The 23,754-nt window shown below is 42.7% G+C and overlaps 1 protein-coding gene across 10 annotated transcripts in view; it reads right to left on the bottom strand.

Moving 5' to 3' along the window:
* The window catches only part of ralgapa2 (Ral GTPase activating protein catalytic subunit alpha 2), a 616,204-nt gene that overhangs the window by 383,994 nt on the left and 208,456 nt on the right, over positions 1-23,754 (bottom strand). For all 10 annotated transcript variants that reach the window (XM_068044400.1, XM_068044396.1, XM_068044394.1 and 7 more), the window contains exons 11-14: positions 12,896-13,075; positions 6,382-6,516; positions 5,377-5,525; positions 3,651-3,762 (exon numbers count right to left, since the gene is read on the bottom strand). In XM_068044400.1, the coding sequence (XP_067900501.1) occupies positions 3,651-3,762; positions 5,377-5,525; positions 6,382-6,516; positions 12,896-13,075 (576 nt within the window). The remainder of the gene's footprint in view (positions 1-3,650; positions 3,763-5,376; positions 5,526-6,381; positions 6,517-12,895; positions 13,076-23,754) is intronic.

The raw sequence follows: 23,754 nt of genomic DNA, 5'->3' as shown, positions 1-23,754 counted from the left end.
GGGGTAATGCTGTCCTTCCCAGGGGCTTTTCCGCTGGCTAGGGAATCAATGGCATCACTGAGTTCCGATTTGGTTGGCTGTATGTCCAGCTCATCCATGACTGGTAGAGGCTGGGCTGCATTGAGGGCAGTCTCAGTGACAGCATTCTCCCTGGAGTACAGTTCTAGGTAGTGCTCAACCCAGCGGTCCATCTGTTTGCGTTGGTCAGTGATTATGTCCCCCGATTTAGATTTGAGGGGGGTGATCTTCTTGATGGTTGGCCCAAGAGCGCTCTTCATGCCATCATACATTCCTCTGATGTTTCCGGTGTCTGAGGCCAGCTGAATATGACTGCATAGGTGTTGCCAGTAGTCGTTTGCGCAACGCCTAGCTGTTCTTTGTGCAGTACTTCTGGCTGCTTTAAGTGCTGCGGATGTTAAATCGCTGGGGGCTTTCTTGTAGTTCAAAAGTGCAATGCGCTTAGCGGCTATGACAGGTTCCAGCTCTTCATTATGAGATTGAAACCAGTCTGCATTTCTCTTCGCACTTTTGCCGTAGGTGGTCAAAGCTGACTCATAGATGGCGTCTCTGATGTGGGCCCACTTGGTCTCAGCATCCCCTGTGGGAGTGTTTTGAAGGGCTGTTACAAGTGAATTTAGAAATTTTTGTAACAGCTGTGGGTGAGAAATTCTGCTCGTGTTGATGCGCGGGTGGCCCTTCTGCTTGGAATGATGCAACTTCTTTGGTCTGAGTCTAACCTTGCTGCACACCAGGGAGTGGTCGGTGTCGCAGTCCGCACTGTGGAAGCTGCGTGTGATTTGAACACTGTTTAAGGCGGCTCGCCTTGTGACAATGAGGTCTAGCTGGTGCCAACGACGTGATCTTGGGTGCCTCCATGAAACCTGGTGACAGGGTTTAGTGTGAAAGAACGAGTTGGTGATGCAGAGGTTATGATAGGTACACAACTCAAGCAGTCTCTGCCCGTTCTCATTCATCCTTCCAACGCCATAGCGCCCAAGGCAGGAGGGCCATGAGTCATGGTCGGCCCCAACCCTGGCATTAAAGTCCCCCAGCAGGAATAGGTGTTCGGTGTTGGGGATGCTGCTAATGATGTTATGGAGTTGTTCATAGAACTGGTCTTTAGCTTCAGGTGCGGAACAGAGTGTTGGAGCATAGATGCTGAGTAGGTGTACTGGACCAGAGGTGGTGAGCAGTCGGATGGACAGTATGCGTTCCGAGCCATTTGAGGGAGGCTCTATCATGCTGAGCAAGGAGTTTCTGATGGCGAAGCCCACTCCATGCTGTCTTGGTTCTTCAGGATCCCTGCCCTGCCAGAAGAAGGTGTAGTCTTGCTCTGCTAGAGAGCCACTCGCGGGGAGGCGAGTCTCCTGAAGTGCTGCAATGTCCACATTGAGTCTACTGAGCTCGTTGTTAATGATGGCGGTCTTCCGAGAATCGTTGATTTGTGTAAGGTCTTCCGACAGGCCAGGACACATAGTTCTGACGTTCCAGCTTGCAAAGCGAAGGGCTGGTACCTTCTTTCCTTTTTTCATGTTGTTTGGTGCGGTGTATCAGTCCACCTTTCGGGCAATGACCCTGAGCTCCAAGCACCCATTGAAGCAGGCAGACTGTGGCGGGACAGAACCTTATTGACCGGGGGCTGCCCGGTTTGAGGCGGGCGGTAGCTGTCCAGTGAGGTGCAATGACCTCTCCCACCGACAAAGGCAACCCGTGGCGCCCAGTTTCTACGCCAATTTATCTGGACTTATAACCCGTAACTGCTGCCTTCCGTGTTGTTTCAGTCGCTGTGAGGCAACTATGGAGTGACCTCTCCATGGCGCATGCCTGGGCAAATTTATGGAGGTTGAGAGTTGCCCAGTCGTCAAAACCCCCCTCTCGGCCTTTCTGGTGGGGTCCAAAGGAGTGCAGGACACGACGTTTGGCACCAGTATGGCTGCAGGAACTGCCGGAAACATGCCAAAGGTGACACATGACCGCCTACGGGGTTCCGCTCCGGATTTTCTGTTAGGGTTTACTCCCTTAGCCTTGGTCTCTCCCGAGACGCCCACAAGGCAGTGGGGTTGTTGGGGCCCCTACACAGGTGTAGGATGGTGCCGGTGGGAGGAGAGGTGATGCAAGGGGGAGGGGTAGAGGGAGGGGGTGGGGGGGGGGGTGCAGGGGAAGGGGGTGCGGGGTGAAGATGGTGCGAGGGGGGGGCGGGCTGCGATGGGGTTGTGAGGGGGTGAGCTGAGAGGGTGGAGCAGGGAAGGGGACGGGGGTGGGGGGGGGGTGGAAGGGGGGGGGGGGAGGGGGGGTGGAATCTGGTGCAGGTAATAAGCCATTTCCTCAGTGCCCACCATCGACGTCCGGAAAGCTCATCCACGTCCTTCGGGAGGTGAAGCATCATTTGGCAGACTTCGAGGTGATTACATTTGCTAAGGGTTTTTTTTTTGCAGTGGTTTAAATAAAGGCATGCAGCATTGCCGACAGTGCGCTGCAGATGCTCTCCGAGCCATCTCCCGCGGGCGCTTTGAAGTTGCGGCCGGGGGGGCCGTTCGTGGATGTTTTGGGTGTTCGGGGCACCTTTTCACAGGACTTCTCTCGGGTCCCGCAGCTCCTTTTTCACCTCAATGGACTTACCGCATGCCGTGGCTGCAGACACTCTGGACTGTGAAGACAGCAGGATCGGAGATTAAAGTATCGGCAGCTGTTCTCGTCAGTTTCATCCGGATCAATTTCATTGAGAAAACAAAGAGCAGGTGTGGCTGGGGGAGGGCAGTGGGCCCAGGTAACAGAAACTAAACTAACTGTTAGCCTTTAGATAGGGCTAAAATGAACTGATTTAAAGAGCCAGGGGAATTTAAACAGTTTAAGAGGGCAGATTGGGGGAGAAAACGTTAGGGATGGGAGCAGATGGCCATGGATAGAGTTGAACAGCAAGGGAGCTTCCTAGGGAGCTTCCAGCCCAGGAGCCATCTTGAAAATCCTATAACTACATAGTAGCATATTACTGGGCTTCCACCCAACTTAAAGTAAGGTTAGTTTGCTAGAGTAATCTAGCCATGAGCATTTCCTGTGATAAATTGACCAGCGCCATCTTTAATCCTGGCAGCTGCCTGAACGTCGCAGACACTGACGTTCTAGTAGAAGAGCCTACATTTACACATGTGCAAGCACTGCGCCACCTATTGGTTGCGTTGTCAGCAAACGCAGCCTTAAAAAAAAGACTCCTTATTGATTAGGAAACAGACAAGCTCGGTGGGAAATCCCTCACCTCAATACCAATCCTATAATATAATTTTAAGGCACTAAAACAAGACTCGATATAAACCAAAATATGACCTTCATTAGACACCACAGACAACACAAGCTACCTATTTCCAACCAATACAAGGGCCACAGAGAATCTACAAGAGCCAATTTATATGTCTACCAATACTACTTGTGTTAAAGTGTCATAGTTCAATCAACTGAAACTCTATTGCTCGACATCTGATCGGTCCGTTACCTCTCCTGTACTCACTAATGACATGAAACTAGAAAGATGATCCAATGACCATTAATTGGCATGTTTTAAATACAAATCAATAGTATATACAGATATACTGTATCTACACACGCACACCATATGCTTGTTTTTGATAAGCTATCTCCATATTTACATATTTTACCCGAAAAAGTAGTCCAGCCATATGTTCTGCAAAAATATCACGTTTGTGAAAATCCTGTCGCTTTTGCATAATTGTTTCAGTGATCTTGAGCAAAACTCGCAGAAGTTGTTCCCTGTATAAAAGTGAAAAGATCTGTCAAACAAAATATAATAAAAGCACATCCGAAGCAACATATTGGGAGAAATTTTTCCCAACTTCTTGCTCCTGCTGGGAGCTTATAGCGGAATTTCTGGAGATGCATAAATTTTTGAACACGAATTAAAAAAGGATAAGATGATCATGTGTAGTGTGTAAATGAATTTTCAATACGCATGATGAGTGGGCGAGGTTTCCCTTTGAGAGCTGGAAGTCATAAACTCATCTCTATTACAGTACTGTGCAAAGTGATCATTTTCAAAAATAAACTGCAAGAATGGCAACAAATTTCAAGGGAGAAAAAACAGAACAGTCCCGTCACCCTCGCAGTAGAAAGTTGGACTTTTGTGCTTAGGATTTTGGCTTGACCCTAAACCTCTGCTAACATTCTAATGCTGCAATGGGCAAGTTACAGCAGGCAATTTTCTTAAGAAGAAAATTTCATTGTATCTTAAGTGTAGCAGGGAATTGCATTTTTAAACATTGTCAGGAGGAAAAAGGAACTACGCCACCTAATCAATGTTGGATACAGAGAGCTGAATTTTACCGGTCCCTCGACGCTGCGGGTCGCGGCACGGGGGCTGGTAAAATGCTGCAAGTAGAGGCCCGCCTTGACCCGTGACATCGAGAAGGGCCCGCCGCATATTACCAGCGGCGGCGGGACCTTGGTGTGCCCTCCCCCCACTGCCACCATGCAGCGGGTCCTTCATCTCCATATTAAAGTGAGGCCGAAATTCAAATTAACCTACCTGCAGGCGGCGGCCGTCCCACTCCTATATGACTGCCGCCGTTTGTGCTCTGCGTGCCTTCGGAACTCCACAGGGAGTTCCGGGCGAGAACCTGGTTGGGAGGGAGGAGCAATAGAATTTTCAGGGTGGGAGCGGTGGAGGAGCGGGGAAATCAATTTTAATTGGATGTGGGGATGGTGGGAAAGGGTTGAGGTTCAAAGGAAACCAATTTCAGGGGGGAAGGTTCTGGATACTAATAAATGTTCATTTGGGGGGAGGGGGCGCGGGGGGAGGAGGGCAATTAATATATGAATTACCCATTGGGGGGTGGGAGATGTGATTTAAATTTGAAATTTAAATTTATTTTCATTTCCCGGAGATCGGGACCTTCAAATTTTAAAATGTTACTGAAGGGTTTGAAGCTCTTTAAAAGTGGCGGTAGCGCCGGATGGCGTTGCTGGGGACGCGGTGGCCGCTCCATGCCCTCTATTTAAATGAATCCCCGCGCAAAATATCGTGGGAGCTCCTCGGCGGCCGCTGAATGCAGGCATCGCGCTGAGCTAAAAGGGCTCCACAGCGGAGCACAGCACCCGAATAGAATTCAGCCCAAAGAGTCAGAAGTGGGAAAATAACTTTTATATAAAAATCTGCAAAATTCAGCTTGGACAGAATCAGTTTAAGGTAAAGTATTTATTTTGGCCTTAAATGCATAATAGAAATCAACATTAGCCAACTAAAATTTGCATTAAAAATGATGCTGTCACACATCTGAGGAAAGTTTGCACAGGTATACTCATTCAAAACTACAAAAATACAAATATTAAGAAAATACAAAAATAGTAAAGCATGTTGGTCAAACTCACCATGTCTTCTTGCTCATGGTCAATTCCATGATCATGTGCCTATAGATACTCAGGACTGCCTTGCACACGTCAATCTGCTCCTCTAAGATCTTTGAGACATCAATGCAGGGTTCCAACAAGAACACATTTGCAGAATTTGTCAAAAATACCTTTTAAAAATATGATGTGAATATTACTGTCAAAATGTATCGATCACGGGTACCCTTGACCTCTACAGCAACATTTGACTCCTCTCAACAATTGCCACTAAAAGTTAGCAATGCACAATAAACTGATTCAATTCAAAGTTTAAGCAAATATCAATTGAACGCCCTGAAAATCATTTTTTATCAGAGCCATTTTATATGACTCCATGTGCCCTGTCCCTTTGAAAACTTTAATTCAAAACAAATAGCTTAACTACTGGGCTCTACAGCAGTTTGAATAAACAGGATCACAATACAAAAGCAAAATACTGCAAATGTGAAATTGAAATAGAAAATGCTGGCAACACTCAGCAGGTCAGACAGCATATGTTTTAGGGAGAAACAAGAGCTAATGTTTCAGGTTGATAACCTTTCATCAGAACTGGAAATGCTGGTGATAAACAGCTCTTAAGCAAGTACAGAGAGGCAGAGTGGGAGTGTTTCCTGCAGAAATCAAGGGTTGCCCAACTGGTTGCACCCATTGAGACCATAGCACGTTGCAAGATATGTGAAAGCAACTTACTGGGCACTGCAATGCTACACGCTGGAGCTAGACATGCTGAAATACCACACATCAGCATTACAATCTTGGAGGTATCACCAATTGAGAACCATTAACAGAGGCCATACATTTCACTGTTCAGAGGGAAAATCTGAGGAATAATTTCCAGACAACACTTTCCAGCAAACAGTTTTAAAAAAAAATCAGAAGAGGCCCAGAAGCAGACCACCTATATGAAGAGGGGGGAAAAAAAACTAAAAAGTGCTGCCCTCAACAAAAAATGAGATCGGCTTACAAAAGAACTCCATCAGCACTCACTTGCAATGTTGATTGAGTACCAGCCTGAACATTTGCATTTTCTTCTTCAAAAACACAGCCCCGATTGATAGCATTTGTAAATGAGTATGTCCTTCCCCAGCTAGATGTACGTCTGTGCCTTGACTGTTGAATGATCTTTAAAAGCAAAGGAAAATTACATTTTACATAACATTAATGCTAAGATATGCAACCCTGCAAGTAGAACAAATCTACTTTCCATTTTTCTAACCAGTCTACGAGCATTGACCGATAGTCAAAACATCCATCATTCCAGAAACTATCAGCTGGCACTGTACCATGCAAAAGGACAGCAAACATGTGTAGATGGATTATGTATGAATAAATCTGTACAATCCCTAGAATGCCAAATCTGGAGATTTGCCTTGAAAACCATCTACAAGGCAGACTTTTGTCATGTACAGCAAGATATTAAGCCATTCTTCTGAAAATTCTATTTTCCTTCCTTTTATCAAGTATCCACTTTGTTTTTAGTTCTTAAGATATGCACGCACCACATACATACAACAAGCATGCCAAAAAGAGATAGAAAGAGGACAACAGAGGACACACAAAATAAACATACTAATGATATTCTCTTACACACAGAATAACTCAGGTAAGATAACTTAGCATTACGCTGAACTTGAGAAAAGAATCTGCAATTACGTCATTGCTTATTACATCTCTACATCTCTCAAACATTCCAAAGCACTAAACGTACAATTACTTACTTAAAACATAATGCATGGGAAAAAAGGTAATTTGATCTTCCACAAACAATCTGCCCAACCAAGGAATCTATCGCCACATATTTAGTTTCCTGAAGAAATATTTTGCACCCACCCCTCTAAAAAAGGTGACTAGCAGAAAATTCTGAAGTTTTGTTTAATTTCTTGGTCTATATTACTCATTCTTGGAATGACATTTTCATCAAGGCAGTCAAAATAACACAGAAAAATAGATAGGCCGAGATGTTTTGGAATGGATGTACACTGTAAATGCAAAACTTCCTTCCTTCTGTTAATGATTTTAATAATTTAGCCTGATCAATTTATGTATTGTTACAAAAGTATTTCCATTTTTTAATATTTTGTGAGGACTCGTGTTTTAAAATTGTGGAAATGGATTCTTTTGGAGGACTGAAGAGATTACATAGATGCTGGACTTTGTTTTTTTTTAAAAAACGATCACTGGAAGGACTTTGGAACTTGGTTTAGAAACACACTTTAGAAACACACGGGGGAAGCAGTGGTATTGTCACTGGACTAGTAACCCAGAGACCCAGGGTATTGCTCTGGGGACATGGGTTCAAATCCCACCACAGCAGAAGGTGGAATTTGAATTCAATTAATAAATCTGGAATTAAAAGCTAGTCTAATGATGGCCATGAAACCATTGTCGATTGTTGTAAAAACCCATCTGGTTCACTAATGTCCTTTAGGGAAGGAAATCTGCTGTCCTTACCTGGTCTGGCCTACATATGACTCATGACCCACAGCAATGTGGTTGATTCTTACATGACCTCTGAAATGGCCTAGCAAGCCACTCAGTTGTATCTAACAGCTACGAAGTCAATAAAAAGGAATGAGACCGGACGGACCACCCGGCAGACCTAGGCACCGGAAACGACAACAGCAAACCAAGCCCTGTCGACCCTGCAAAGTCATCCTTACTAACATCTGGGGGCTTGTGCCAAAGTTGCGAGAGCTGTCCACAGACTAGTCAAGCAACAGCCTGACATAGTCATACTCACGGAACCATACCTTACAGACAATGTCCTGGACACTGCCATCACCATCCCCGGGTATGTCCTGTCCCACTAGAGGTGGTGGCACAGTAGTATACAGTAGGGAGGGAGTTGCCCTGGGAGTCCTCAACATCGACTCTGGACCCCATGAAGTCTCATGGCATCAGATCAAACATGGACAAGGAAACCTCCTGCTGATAACCACCTACCACCCTCCCTCAGCTGATGAGTCAGTACTCCTCCATGTTGAGGAAACACTGAGGGTGGCGAGGGCACAAAATGTACTCTGGGCGGGGGACTTCAATGTCCATCACCAAGAGTGGCTCGGTAGCACCACTACTGACCGAGCTGGCCGAATCCTAAAGGACATATCTGCTAGAGTGGATATGTGGCAGGTGGTGAGGGAACCAACAAGAGTGGAAAACATACTTGACCTTGTCCTCATCAATTTGCCTGCCGCAGATGCGTCTGTCCATGACAGTATTGGTAGGAGTGACCACCGCACAGTCCTTGTGGAGACGAAGTCCCGCCTTCACATTGAGGATACACTCCATCGTGTTGTGTGGCTCTACCACCGTGCTAAATGGGATAGATTTTGAACAGATCTAGCAATGCAAAACTAGGCATCCATGAGGTGCTGTGGGCCATCAGCATCAGCAGAATTGTACTCAACCACAATCTGCAACTTCATTGCCGAGCATATCCCCCACTCTACCATTACCATCAAGCCAGAAGACCAACCCTGGTTCAATAAAGAGTGCAGGAGGGCATGCCAGGAGCAGCACCAGGCATACCTCAAAATGAGGTGTCAACCTGGTGAAGCTATAACACAGGACTATCTGCATGCCAAACTGCGTAAGCAGCATGCAAAAGACAGAGCTTAGCGATCCCATAACCAACGGATCAGATCTAAGCTGTGCAGTCCTGCCACATCCAGCAGTGAATGGGGGTGGTCAATTAAACAACTAACTGGAGGAGGTGGCTCCACAAATATCCCCATCCTCAATGATGGGGGAGCCCAGCACATCAGTGCGAAAGATAAGGCTGAAGCACTTGCAACAATCTTAAGCCAGAAGTGCCAAGTTGATGAACCAGCTTGGCCTCCTCCTGAAGTCCCCAGCATCACAGATGCCAGACTTCAGCCAATTCGATTCACTCCACGTGATATCAAGAAACGACTGAAGGCACTGGACACTGAAAAAGCTATGGGCCCTGACAATATTCCGGCAACAGTACTGAAGACCTGTGCTCCAGAACGTGCCGCGCCCCTAGCCAAGCTGTTTCAGTACAGCTACAACACTGGTACGTACCCTGCAATGTGGAAAATTGCCCAGGTATGTCCTGTACACAAAAAGTAGGACAAGTTCAACCCAACCAATTACCGCCACATCAGCCTACTCTCAATCATCAGTAAAGTGATGGAAGGCGTCATCAACAGTGCCATCAAGCGGCACTTGCTTAGCAATAACCTGCTCAGTGACGCTCAGTTTGGGTTCCGCCAGGACCACTTAGCTCCTGACCTCATTACAGCCTTGGTTCAAACATGGACAAAAGAGCTGAACTCAAGAGGTGAGGTGAGAGTGACTGCCCTTGACATCAAGGCAGCATTTGACTGAGTATGGCATCAAGGAGCCCTAGCAAAACTGAGGTCAATGGGAATCAGGGGGAAAACCCTCCGCTGGCTGGAGTCATACCTAGCGCAAAGGAAGATGGTTGTGGTTGTTGGAGGTCAATCATCTGCGCTCCAGGACATCACTGCAGGAGTTCCTCAGTGTACTGTCCTCGGCCCAACCATCTTCAGCTGCTTCATCAATGACTTTCCTTCAATCATAAGGTCAGAAGTGGGGATGTTTGCTGATGATTGCACAATGTTCAGCACCATTCGTGACTCCTCAGATACTGAAGCAGTCTGTGTAGAAATGCAGCAAGACCTGAACAATATCCAGGCTTGGGCTGATAAGTGGCAAGTAAGATTCGCGCCACACAAGTGCCAGGCAATGACCATCTCCCACAAGAGAGACTCTAACCATCTCCCCATGACATTCAATGGCATTACCATCGCTGAATCCCCCACTATCAACATCCTAGGGGCTACCATTGACCAGAAACTGAACTGGAGTAGCCATTAAAATACCATGGCTACAAGAGCAGGTCAGAGGCTAGGAATCCTGAGGCGAGCAACTCACCTCCTGACTCCCCAAAGCCTGTCCACCATCTACAAGGCACAAGTCAGGAGTGTGATGGAATACTCTCCACTTGCCTGGATGGGTTCAGCTCCAACAACACTCAAGAAGCTCGACACCATCCAGGACAAAGCAGCCCGCTTGATTGGCACCTCATCCACAAACATTCACTCCCTCCACCACTGACGCCCAGTAGCAGCAGTGTGTACCATCTACAGGATGCACTGCAGTAATGCACCAAGGCTCCTTAGACAGCATCTTCCAAACCCACGACCTCTACCAACTAGAAGGACAAGGGCAGCAAATGCATGGGAACACCACCACCTGCAAGTTCCCCTCCAAGTCACACACCATCCTGACTTGGAACTATATCGTCGTTCCCTCACTGTCGCTGGGTCAAAATCCTGGAACTCCCTTCAATCCTGGAACTATACCTATCCCAAATGGACTGCAGTGGTTCAAGAAGGCAGTTCACCACCACCTCCTCAAGGGCAATTAGGGATGGGCAATAAATGCTGGCCTGGCCAGTGACGCCTACATCCCATGAATGAATTTAAAAAACACTTACTGGAAGTCACATGTCTTCAGCTAAGTAAACAGCAACAGCCTTGGTGACTAAGGGGAGGTATTTAGAGAAGTGACATGTCAAGATTTATGGTGGTCAAGAGATGATTTTATTTTGGATATATTTTTGAGTCAGTTGGGGGTCAGCCTGCTAAAAAAGACACCAGTTCATCCTTTTTACACCTCCCTGAGAAACCCTGAGAATCCAGTGTGATGGCTGAAAGCCGATGCCACATTTCTCCTCGAAAGCCTGCCAGCCTAATTCTCGGCATCGCCTGAAGAGAACTGCTCTAAAAAAGATCCCAGTAACAGCTGTCTACACATATTTGGGACACCAGAATAAAGAGACAACTAATATCATTCCATATCTTCTTTTCCTTCAAGAAAAAGCAAGTATTTGGCCAAAGTCTTTTTTTTTTGTCTTCTTTTTTGTAAGATCTCTGCAGAGAAAACGTCTTTATTTTTACTTTAACCCATGTGTGTGCGTGTGTATTGGCCTAATTTAGTAGGGAACTTTCATGGTACAATCTGTGCGTTAATGCTTTGCAAGTTTACTGACTAAGTCTTCTTTTATAATGAATTAATAATTTTGTTATTCATTACAGAAACCTGGTTGATGGACTTTATTCTGAAATAAAAACAGATTACATTATTGGCTGTACTGGTAATGGGTAAGCATTTAAATATATGTTGTGACCTGTGGAGAAGAGGAATGAGAGAAAGACAGTGCACTCCTCCAGCCTCGGTCGCAACAGTATTCAGATTGACAATTTAAAAACAATTTTGTCCGAAAAATTATAATTTAGAAATCCAGTTACATCACATTGGAGCTCTTGCGTGAATATTTGCTCTCCTTTTCAAAACAATAGGAGCATTAATATGAAAATTGCACAAGGTTCAGAATTTCTTGAACCTTTGCTCGCACTGTTGGTTAAACTGGAGTACATATAAAAAGGTTTCACAAATCAAATTGTGTTATTTTAGGAAATGATGGCCCAAATAAATGTTAAATGATGGAGTACAAAAACAGAAGAGACACATGAAATACCACTTTTATAGTATTCGATAAAATGCATTCTGAATGCACAATTCAATAAAGTTTTTAGAAATATAATTAAAAAATAAAAGTCAGAAAGAAAACAGACTTGCATTAATACTGTGCCTTTCACAACTACAGGACATCCCAAACGATTGACAGCCAAAAAGTGTAGTCACCGTCGTAATGCAGGAAATGTGGCAGCCAATTTGCCTACAGCAAGCTCCCAGAAACAGTAATGTGAAAATGACCAAATAATCTATGTAATGTTGATTGAAGGATAAATATTGGCCAGAACATCAGGGATAACTCCCCCGCTCTTATTCGAAACAGTGCCCTGGGATGTTTTACGTCCAACTGAGAGGGCCTTGATATAACTTCTCATCCAAAAGATCGCATCTCGAACACTGCAGCACTCCCTCAGCAATGTATGCATGAACTATCAACAAATAGAACAGGCTCTATACACATAGTATTGTTCCATCTCACACTTACAAAAATCACAATTTCAAACTGAGTATTTGGTGTGGAGATTGTTTTTCTCACAGGGCTTTTTTGAGGGGTGTAGGGAGCTGGAATGCTTGCGAGAGGTGTTAGCACTTTGCCACTACTGATATCAGTGCTTGATGCTGAAGTTGCTAAGTCAAGTACAACATGACAAAATGCAGAATACGCCACTGGCGCAAGAACTCAAGAATGTGTTAAACCCAATCTCACTGCTGCACCTTTATGAATTTATCAGTTTCACTCAACTGCAAACCTCATGGTTGCTCTAGGAAGACTTTAACCCCATCATTTGATACTTGGATTGAATGCAAACTCTAGAGGAGACAAGAGATTTGAAGAATATAGGCAGGCCAAGAAATCAACAGTCAGTTTTGAATACTTGCTTTGTATATTAATCAAGAAAACAAAGGACATGAAAATAGAAAGAAAAAAAAAGGTTAATTGCTACAATATACACATTTGAAAATTCTTGCTTACCTCTTTGTTATCAGTCAGTGTTATAGAAAGATGATCTGGATGGTCAAGTACATCTTCGTCAGTCTCCAGCTTTTCTGGTTCTGCCATAAATGGAGGTTTGTTTTCTTGCAAAATCCATTTCCGGTAAACTTTCACAACTTTTTTTATTGCTGATGCTTCACAAGATGGTAGTAGAAAACCCTGAAAGCAAGAGAGACCAATTAAATGTGCAAGTTCTACTAACTACCACCCCTGGCTAGACAAAACAGTTCATAGAAAGTACACCTTTGTTTAATGATATTTTAAATTGAAAACACATGAGAAACACCTCTGATTAAGTGGCTAACTGAGAGCTATCCAATTATTTATTAATTGGCAAATTCAAATAATTTGTCCTCAAAGCAATGTTCTGTGACAACAGGAACTCCTTCAAACTAATCTGAACTACGGAAAGAAATATGAGGAATAATGTTTGTGCGGTGACATAGGATAGTAGGGGGTCACCCATGTGAGTAGGAATGATTATTGAGTAGCATTTTGCTACAAGATCCTTTATTTTCAATAATTCCGCTCATTAAATTTGCTTTTCAATTGCTAAAAGAATCAAGCAATGCTAGAAGCATCAAATCAGAACATGTATTACTTGACTAGGTAAGGGGTGCAAATTGAATTTGGAAAAGAATTTACACATTTGTGGAATTCCTTTTTAAATGATGAGAGGTTATCGTGACTAATCAGCTTTATAGATTACAACTTACTTTCTGAAACCATTTCCCATTTATGCTCGCGAGTTTGCAGATGGCTATAATAATCAACGGACACATTGTTTTACTGTTGAATTCTGAAGCACTTTTCTTGGATATTTCACAGTATGGAAGGAATTTCACAGCAAGAATGAATGCCTATTGAAGGCGATTCAAACTGGATTGATCTGCCTTAAATATAAAAGCAGCCTGTTTTATTTTCCTTCTCTCTGAGCACTAGATCATTGAAATACCTGAGGGAACAAGCTCTATTCTATGCTTGCAATATAAAGTGGAGATTTGAAACCATGCCCCAAACTAGCCAAAAGATCTGGTGAAACACTTAAAAAATATTATAGTCCACACTGTCTAACCAGATAATAAACAAGAGTAAAATCTTGAAAATCAGTTCAGATCACAAATGTCGACATAATGGTCAGGGCCTGAATGCGGAGAGCACATATCTGTGCACACCACTGTATGCCTCACACTCGATATGTACAGAGGGAAGTTGCATTTTTTACTGATAAAGGATACACACCTGAAATGTTGTACCCTGTTTAGAAACAGAGAAAAACAGGAGCAGGAGTAGGCCATTCAGCCCTTCGAGCCTGCTCCGCCATTCAATACGATCATGGCTGATCATCCAAACTCAGTTCCCGCTTTCTCCCCATATCCCTTGATGCCTTTAGCCCTAAGAACCATATTGAACTCTTTCATGAATAAATTTAATGATTTGGCCTCAACTGCTTTCTGTGGTAGAGAATGCCACAGTTTCACCACACTCTAGGTGAAGAAATCTCTCCTCAACTCAGTCCTAAATGGCTTACCCCTTATCCTTAGATTGTGACCCCTGGTCCTGGACTCCCCTGCCATTGGGAACATCCTTCCTGCATCTAGTCTGTCCAGTCCTGTTAGAATTTTGTAGGTTTCTATGAGATCCCCTCTCATGCTTCTAAACTCTAGCAAATACAAGCCTAATTGACCCAATCTCTCTTCATATATCAGTCCTGCCATCCCAGGAATCAGTCTGGTGAATCTTCGCTGCACTCCCTTCATAGCTAGAACATACTTCCTCAGATAAGGAGACCAAAACTGCACACAATACTCAAGGTGTGGTCTCACCAAAGCCTCGTATAATTGCAGCAAGACATCCCTGCTCCTGTACTCGAATCCTCTCATTATGAAGGCCAACCATTTGCCTTCTTAACTGCCTGCTGACTTTCAGCGACTGGTGCACAAGGACACCAAGGTCTCTTTATTCTCCTTATAAATGTTAACTTACCTCCTATGTATTTTGAGCATTTTTAAAATTTTATTTCACATTTTTTCTGTAATACTTTGGCATTTTTAAATATTTTATGCTGTCATCTGTATTTAGCACTGTATTAATTTATAAGCAAATAAACCCGAAACATCAGTTCAGCTCCATTGTCTAATTAGTACAGCAGTCCAGTGTACAGCAGTGCAGAAATTCACATGTAATGATCCATAAAATGGAGAGGTACTCAAGTCAATCATTATAACTGAATTTCATTGATGAAGGATATCACCAGATCATTCTTGAATCAACCAGTCTGGATACGGATATATGAAAAAGATACACTGATAGTTGTACGCTCCCACAAATGAATTGAGTGTACACTCTGTTCTCCCACTCTTTCTTATCCCTTCTCTCTCAAAAACTGCAAATATCCCTAATGATCCAGTAGTTTTGCTTCTTAGTTAAATAAAAACGCATGGTGCAACAACAGAGGTGGCAGAATGGATGGTAGTGAATTCAATATGAATACAAAAAGCTTGCAAGTCAGGAAAAATGGAGAGAAAAAGAGGCGATGGAGCTCCACAAATCAAAGACACCTGGGAAGTTAGAGAGGTTCAAGATAGATTGTTACAAAATCAATTATACTGCTTAGAAACCTGTATTATTAGACAGTAAACGGTTTAGAGAAGGTAATTCTGAAACACTGTTTCAAACCAAGCTAACACAGTAGGTCAAAGGTTATAAATTAAAAATAATAGGAAAATTTAGGGCTGATGTTAGGAAGTTCTTCACACAGACTGATCAATAAAAGGAATGGGCTTTTCGGGTCATCAGATGATTTAAAAAAACTATAGGGTGATGCTAGATACGTTGGTTAAGCTGGGCCAAATGGCCTTCCTTAGCTTGAGAATTCAGAAAGGGACTTTCTCCTCTCTCCTCCCACCCCCCCATTCCCGCACCCCGCCCTCACCCCCACCCCCAACTCCTTAAGACATTCCAAATACAGGTAAACTTATGCTCTAGGTAAAGTCTAGATGTTACTGCCTGGCAATAATTGGATTTAAAACTCAAGCTGATCAGCAGTTTAACAATTTACCAACGTAGCTTCAAATCATCTTTGAATTAATAAAATGATTAAGCTTTACATTAGTTATTATAGTTTTTTTTAGTATATACATTTTTATTAGTTAAAAAAAATACTCCAATCCATGAATAAAAATTGAATTTTTCACACAAACTACTTCTTCAGCTTCATCTAACAAAATAATAGAAAAATCATGCTAATTATGCATTACATTTCAATTGCTACAAATTTTGACAGGTTAAACTATAAGCTTACAAGGCTCAAGAAGCTATCTGGTTATACAACCCTAATCATTTATTTTAATTATTTGATGACCTATTGTCTTGTACTTAGTTTAAAGACAGGCAGCACTTCCTGAAAAAACACAAACAATTGTACTTTCAAATAGGAATGAATTTACACATTTGGGCCAAAGACCAGCAAAGCTTGGAAGAGAAGTTAATCATTGCAGTCAGGGCTAAAAGCAGGCTCAGGTTAATTCTGCGATTGCCTGTGGAATGGAGGTGGATCAAGAATGGGGCTTGAACAGACACTTTCAAAAATGGAAGAGGTTAAAGACATGAGCACAAGTGTAGTTTGTATTTGGAATGTCTGTAGGAGTTGAATAAAACTTGTTGGGGAAGGGGGAAAGGGAGGAGTAAGTCCCTTTCTGAATTCTCAAGCTAAGGAAGGCCATTTGGCCCAGCTTAACTAACATATCCAGAACAACCCAACAGTTTTTCATAATCTGACTATCTGAAAAGCCCATTCCTTTTATTTATCAGTCTGTGTGAAGAAGACCTTGCCAACTTGCCTTGCCAAGTTCAATGGGACTGTTCAGCCCGAATTAAACTCTATCCCATCTTTTCCGATCAATAATGCCAACTTTAGCCCAACCAATTCAAATTAAAATTTGAGTTTATTCATAATCTAGGTTTTGTTCAGATATTTAATTTGGCATTTTCAAAATCATTTGCACACAGGAACTTTAAGCGTGTCACACTCTGAAAAACCAAGCACATAGTTTCAGCGTGATTGCTCCACTAGAGGGTACTGCAGCTCCATTTAAAAGAAATCCTCCATGATCCGAAATGATTTACACACTTTATACTACGTACTGAATCTTGGAAAACTTTGAGCAGTTTTCATTATTCCTGAATATTAGCGAACGCCACAAATTTTCAGGATTTTCACTAAATTTTCAGGCCTGTCCTGCACGCTTAGTTATTTGATTCAGACCATACTCTCAATCAACATACATTTAATGCTCACTTACAGAAAAAATTGTGTCCTGCAATGGAGTTTAAGATTTTTTTTAACATATTAAATACAGAACAAAGCATTTGATAAGTTGCAAGATTATTGTGTAATTGGTTAATGTCCTGTTAATTGGTTAAGATATAATTTTGAATAAACCTGCACCTCATTATGTGTGCCATGTCCAAATATCACCTGAAAACTATTATGGGTTCAGTAACCACAAGGATTATTTTTTTGCCAGTCCGTGATCAACAAACCGATAACAATGCAGGAAAACAGCAATTAAACATGTTTCAAAGTATAATCCTAGAAAAGCTATCTTTTCTGTCAACCTAGTTCATCACAGCTCATATATTTCAATTATCTTGGTAAAAGATGTTGCTCCAGCTGAACGGAAAACAAAATGTACCTATCCACAACAAATGATCGAAGTCAAACCCAGTTACAACATGCACATAGCTTCTGCCAATCATGTCACATCTCAGGAAAGCCATAGCGAAAGGAATGGTGTTACAATATCTCAATCATAATAGCATGATCAGTAAAGTTGGATTTGGAAGAGTTGCTAATGTGCAACACTCAATCTTGTCCGTGAAATTGAAAAACTCCGCCTATATTCAGCACATAATTTCAGCAACAAAAACAAGAAATGCTGGATTCACTCAGCAGGTCTGGCAGCATCTGTGGAAAGAGAAGCAGAGTTAACGTTTCGGGTCAGTGACCCTTCTTCGGAACTGAATAATTTCAGCAATCGTCCTTAATATTTCAAAAATCTTGGACAATGTATAACATCTCTGCCTCACTGAAAAGCAGACCTCTTGCACAATATTTAATAAATAGTACTGTATGCAGGACTTCCTATGAAACACAAACATCAGGTCATGATAAATACGTGCATGTCATCACAACACATTAAGCAGGGGTTTCTAAATGAAGGAATGTTCAACCCAATTAACTTTCTCACCTCCATCACTGGCCTAATGGGTACCATCAAAAGTGACACTATTCTCTTTATTAAAGATAACACCCACTACAGAGTGGATACTTTCCCATCTGAATAGCAAACAACTCCTCAATGACCAGATTCAGAGACAACCATATAGTTCAACATGGCATGTTCAGTCCCAAGATGTCCCAATTCACTGATTGTAAAGATTGACCAGAAATTACTTATTCACCTTTACAAGGGTTACAAACTCTTCTGAATTACTAATGTTCAGATCTTCAGCTTAGTAATCGCATCTGATCTGTGGTAGGATGAACAAACAGCAAAGGTTGCTTGAAAAGTGGGTGAACAGTGGAAACCCCCATGAAAGCTCAGCCACCAAGCATGGTGGAATATTGTAATCTTGTTCATTGCGTTGCTGAAAAAATTCACTCCTTGCTTCTGCATTCAGTGTAATCCAAAGCCATGCTGACAAGTGGGTTTCATGAGCATCGCCGACTCCAGGAAAGGAAACCGTAAGCAGCAAAACATTGCACATGATTTGGACTGCCTGCAGAGTTGGCTCACAGAGAATGCTACCACCCTACACTTTTTTGTGGAACCGAGTTGCTCATATGCATCATAGTGCAATTCTTCTGATCGTTCTGCATTCTTGTGTTATGCCACCAAATATAGATATAATATGTGTTACAAAAGATCGTGGAGACAAACGGGATAGTGTCAGTTATCAAACCACTCACTCCAAGAGACAGAATCCTTTCTTGACATAGTGTTACGACCTAGGTGGGAGCAATGCACTGTGAATTCAGTCCCATCACTCCACAGGACACAGCATATTATTAAAGTTTTCCCACCCAACCGGAAAAACAGCCAAATTAAACACTCTAGTAACCACGCTCAACCCCACCCCCACAGAATAAGACAGACCAAACCAGGTATCGTTAGACAAGAAATTAACTTTTAAAACTAAATAGGAAAATAGCAACATAGGAACACAGGAGCAGGAGTAGGCCAACCAGCCCATCGAGCCTACCCCGCCATTCAATATGATCATGGCTGATCATCCACAGAAACATAGAAAATAGGAGCAGGCCATTTGGCCCTTCGAGCCTGCTCCGCCATTCATTATGATCATGGCTGATCATCCAACTCAGTAGCCTGTTCCCGCTTTCATTCCATACCCTTTGATCCCTTTAGACCCAAGAGCTATATCTAACTCCTTCTTGAAAACATACAATGTTTTGGCCTCAACTGCTTTCTGTGGTAGCGAATTCCACAGGCTCACCACTCTCTGGGTGAAGAAATTTCTCATCTCAGTCCTGAAAGGTTTACCCCGTATCCTTACACTATGACCCCTGGTTCTGGACTCCCCCACCATCGGGAACATCCTTCCTGCATCTACCCTGTCAAGTCCTGTTAGAATTTTATAGGTTTCTATGAGATCTCCCCTCACTCTTCTGAACTCCAGTGAATAGAATCCGAACCGACTCAACCTCTCTTCATACGTCAGTCCCGCCATCCCAGGAATCAGCCTGGTAAACCTTAGCTGCACTCCCTCTATAGCAAGAACATCCTTCCTCAGATAAGGAGAACAAAACTGCACACAATATTCCAGGTGTGGCCTCACCAAGGCCCTGTATAATTGCAGCAAGACATCCGTGCTCCTGTACTCGAATCCTCTCGCTATGAGGGCCAACATACCATTTGCCCTTTTTACCGCCTGTTGCACCTGCATGCTTACCTTCAGCGACTGGTGTACGAGAACACCCAGGTCTCGCTGCATATTCCCCTCTCTCAGTTTATAGCCATTCAGATAATAATCTGCCTTCCTGCTTTTGTTACCAAAGTGGATAACCTCACATTTATCCACATAATACTGCATCCGCCATGCATTAGCCCACTCACTCAACTGGTCCAAATCACCCTGAAGCCTCTCTGCATCCTCCTCACAACTCATCCTCCCACCCAGTTTTCTGTCATCTGCAAATTTGGAGATATTACATTTAGTTCTCTCATCTAAATCATTAATATATATTGCGAATAGCTGGGGTCCCAGCACGATCCCTGCGGTATCCCACTAGTCACAGCCTGCCATTCGGAAAATGACCCATTTATCCCTACTCTTTGTTTCCTGTCCGCCAACCAATTTTCTATCCATTGCAATACACTACCCCCAATCCCATGCGCTTTAATGTTACATGCTAATCTCTTATGTGGGACTTTGTCGAAAGCCTTCTGAAAGTTCAAATAAACCACATCCACTGGCTCCCCCTCATCAACTCTACTAGTTACATCCTCGAAGAATTCTAGCAGATTCCCTTTCGTAAATCCATACTGACTCCGCCCGATTCTATCACTGTTCTCTAAGTGCTCTGCTATAAAATCTTTGATAATGGACTCTAGAATTTCCCCCACTACCGATGTCAGGCTGACTGGTCTATAATTCCCTGCTTTCTCTCTACCTCCCTTTTTAAATAGTCGGGTTACATTAACTGCCCTCCAATCTGTAGGAACTGTTCCAAAGTCTACAGAATCTTGGAAGATGACCACCAATGCATCCATTATTTCTAAGGTCACTTCCTTAAGTACTCTGGGATGCATACCATCAGGCCCTGGGGTTTTATTGGCTTTCAATCCCATCAACTTCCACAACACCATTTCTCTACTAATACTGATATCTTTCAGTTCCTCTCTCTCACTAAGCCCTGTGTTCCCCAACATTTCTGGTATGATATTTGTGTCCTCCTTTGTGAAGACAGAACCAAAGTACGCATTTAGTTGGTCAGCCATTTTTTTATTCGCCATATTAAATTCCCCTGTTTCTGACTGTAAGGGACCTACATTTGTCTTCACCAATCTTTTTCTCCACGTCAATGCCTTTTTCCCACACTATCCCCATAACCCTTATGTCATTTGTATTTAGAAATCTGTCAATCACTGCTTTAAACATACTCAATGACTCAGCTTCCATAGCCCTCCGGGGTAGAGAATTCCAAAGATTCACAACCTTCTGAGTAAAGAAATTTCTCCTCCTCTCTGTTCGAAGTGGCTTCACCCTTATTTTGAAATTGTGTCCCCTGGTTCAAGACTCCCCAACCAGGGAAAACATCTTGGCTCATCTACCCTGTCTATCTCTAAGTATTTTGTAGGTTTCAATGAGATCACCTCTCATTCTTCGAAACTCTAGAGAATGAAGGCCCAGTTTCCCCAATCTCCCTTCATAGGACAGTCCCACCATCCCGGGAACAAGTCTGGTGAATCTTCGTTGCACACCCTCTATGACAATAACATCCTTTCTAAGGTAAGGGGACCAAAACTGTACACAGTATTCCAAGTGCAGTCTAATCAAGGTTGTATACAATTGAAGCAAGACTTCACTACTCCTGTATTCAAATCATCGAGCGATAAAGGCTAACACACAATTAGCCTTCCTAATTTTTTGCTGCATTTGCATGTTGGCTTTAAGTGACTTATTGACAAGGATACCCAGGTCCCTTTGTATATCTACACTTTCTAATCGCTTACCATTTAAGAAATACTCTGCACATCTATTCCTCCAAACAATGTGGATAACCTCACAATTTTCCACATTATATTTCATCTGCCATGTTCTTGCCCACTGATTAGGTCTGTCCAAATCCCCTTGAAGCCGCTTTGCATCTTCCTCACAACACACATTCCCACCTAGTTTTGTGTCATCCTCGAACTTGGAAATACAACATTTAGTCCCCACATCCAAATCATTGATTATATGTTGTGAACAGCTGGGGCTCAAGCAGTACCCCACTAGTCACAGCCTGCCAATGTACGAATGACCCGTTTATTCTTACTTTGCTTTTCTGCCCGTTAACCAATCCTTAATCCATGCCAGGATATTACCTCCTATCCCACGTGTTTTAATTTTGCTAACCAACCTCTTGTGGGGGCCTTCTGAAAATCCAAGTATACCATGTCCAACGACTCCCCTTTATCAATTCTGTTAGCAACATCCTCAAAAAACTCAGAACAGGTTTGTCAAACATGATTTTCCATTCAGAAATCCCATGTTGACTATGCCCAATCAGATCATTATTATCCAAGTGTCCATTTATCACATCCTTTAGAATAGATTCTAGCATTTTCCCAACGACTGATGTAAGGCTAACAGGTCTAATTCCCTGTTTTCTCTCTCCCTCCAATCTGCAGGAACCACTCCAGAATCTATAGAATTTTGGAAGATGATCACCAATGCATCCACTATATCCATAGCTACCTCTTTCAAAACTCTGGGATGTAGAATATCAGGTCCTGGGGACTTATCAACCTTCAGCCCCATTAATTTCTCCAATACAATCTTCTTACTAATACTAATTTCCTTCAAATCCTCATTCCCCCTAATCTCTTGGAACTCTAATTCTGGGAGATTTCTTGTATCTTCCTCAGTGAAGACAGACACAAGGTAATAATTTAGCTTCTCTGCCATTTTTCTATTGTCCATTATAAATTCTCCTGATTCTGCCTGTAATGGACCCACATTGGTTTTAGCCAAACATTTCCTTTTTACATACCTGTAGAAGCTTTTACAGTCTGTTTTTATATTTTTTGCTAGCTTACATCAATATTCTACTCTCCCTTTCTTTATCAGTTTCTTGGTTCTCCTTTGCTGTATTCTAAAATCCTCCCAATCCTCAGGTTTACTACTATTGCTGGCAACTTTATAGGCCATTTCTTTTAATCTTATCCAATCCTTAACTTCCTTTGTTGTCCACGGTTGACTGCCTTTACTTTTGGGGTTTTTGTGCCTTGAAGGAATGTATAGTTGCTGTAAATGATGTAATATTTCTTTAAAGACTATCCATTGCCTATGTACTGTCAGACCTTTTAATGTATTTTCCCAATCCACCTCAGCCAATTTGCCCCTCATACCTTCACAACTTCCTTTGTTCAAATTTAACACCCTGGCTTCAGATTGAACTATCTCACTTTCAAACAAAATGTAAAATTCTATCATATTATGGTCACTCATCTCTAAAGGTTCTTTTCCTACAAGATTATTAATTAGCCCTTTATCATTACATAATACTAGATCTAAAATAGTCTGTTCTCCAGTCAGTTCCTCAACAGAATGCTCTAGAAAACTATCCCTAACACACTCCAGAAACCAGTCCTCCACAGCATTAGTGCTCATTAGGTTTACCCAGTCTACATGCAGATTGAGGTCACCCATGATTACTGTTCCCCATGCCAAATGCTTCTCTAATCTCCTGATTAATACCATGCCCCATACTACCACTACTGTTTGGTAGCCTATAAACAACTCCTACCAATGTTTGCTGCCCCTTGCTGTTTCCTAGCTCCACCCAAACAGATTTCACATTTTGTTCTTCCGATCGGAGATCCTCCCTTACTAATGTACTGATCCCATCCCTTATCAGCGCAACATCACCTCCTTTTCTATTTTGCCTGTCCTCTCTAAATGTCGAATATACTTGGATATTCAGTTCCCAGTCTTGGTCGCCCTGTAGCCACGTTTCTGTTATGGCAATTAGATCATACCCATTTACCCCTATTTGGGCCTTTAAATCATCTAATTTGTTGCAAATGTTGCGTGCATTCGGGTAGAGT

Source organism: Heterodontus francisci, chromosome 13 (genome assembly GCF_036365525.1).
Source record: "Heterodontus francisci isolate sHetFra1 chromosome 13, sHetFra1.hap1, whole genome shotgun sequence".
Lineage (NCBI taxonomy): Eukaryota > Metazoa > Chordata > Chondrichthyes > Heterodontiformes > Heterodontidae > Heterodontus > Heterodontus francisci.
The sequence above is the reverse complement of the archived record's forward strand: the minus strand, read 5'-3'. Positions and strand labels throughout refer to the sequence as shown.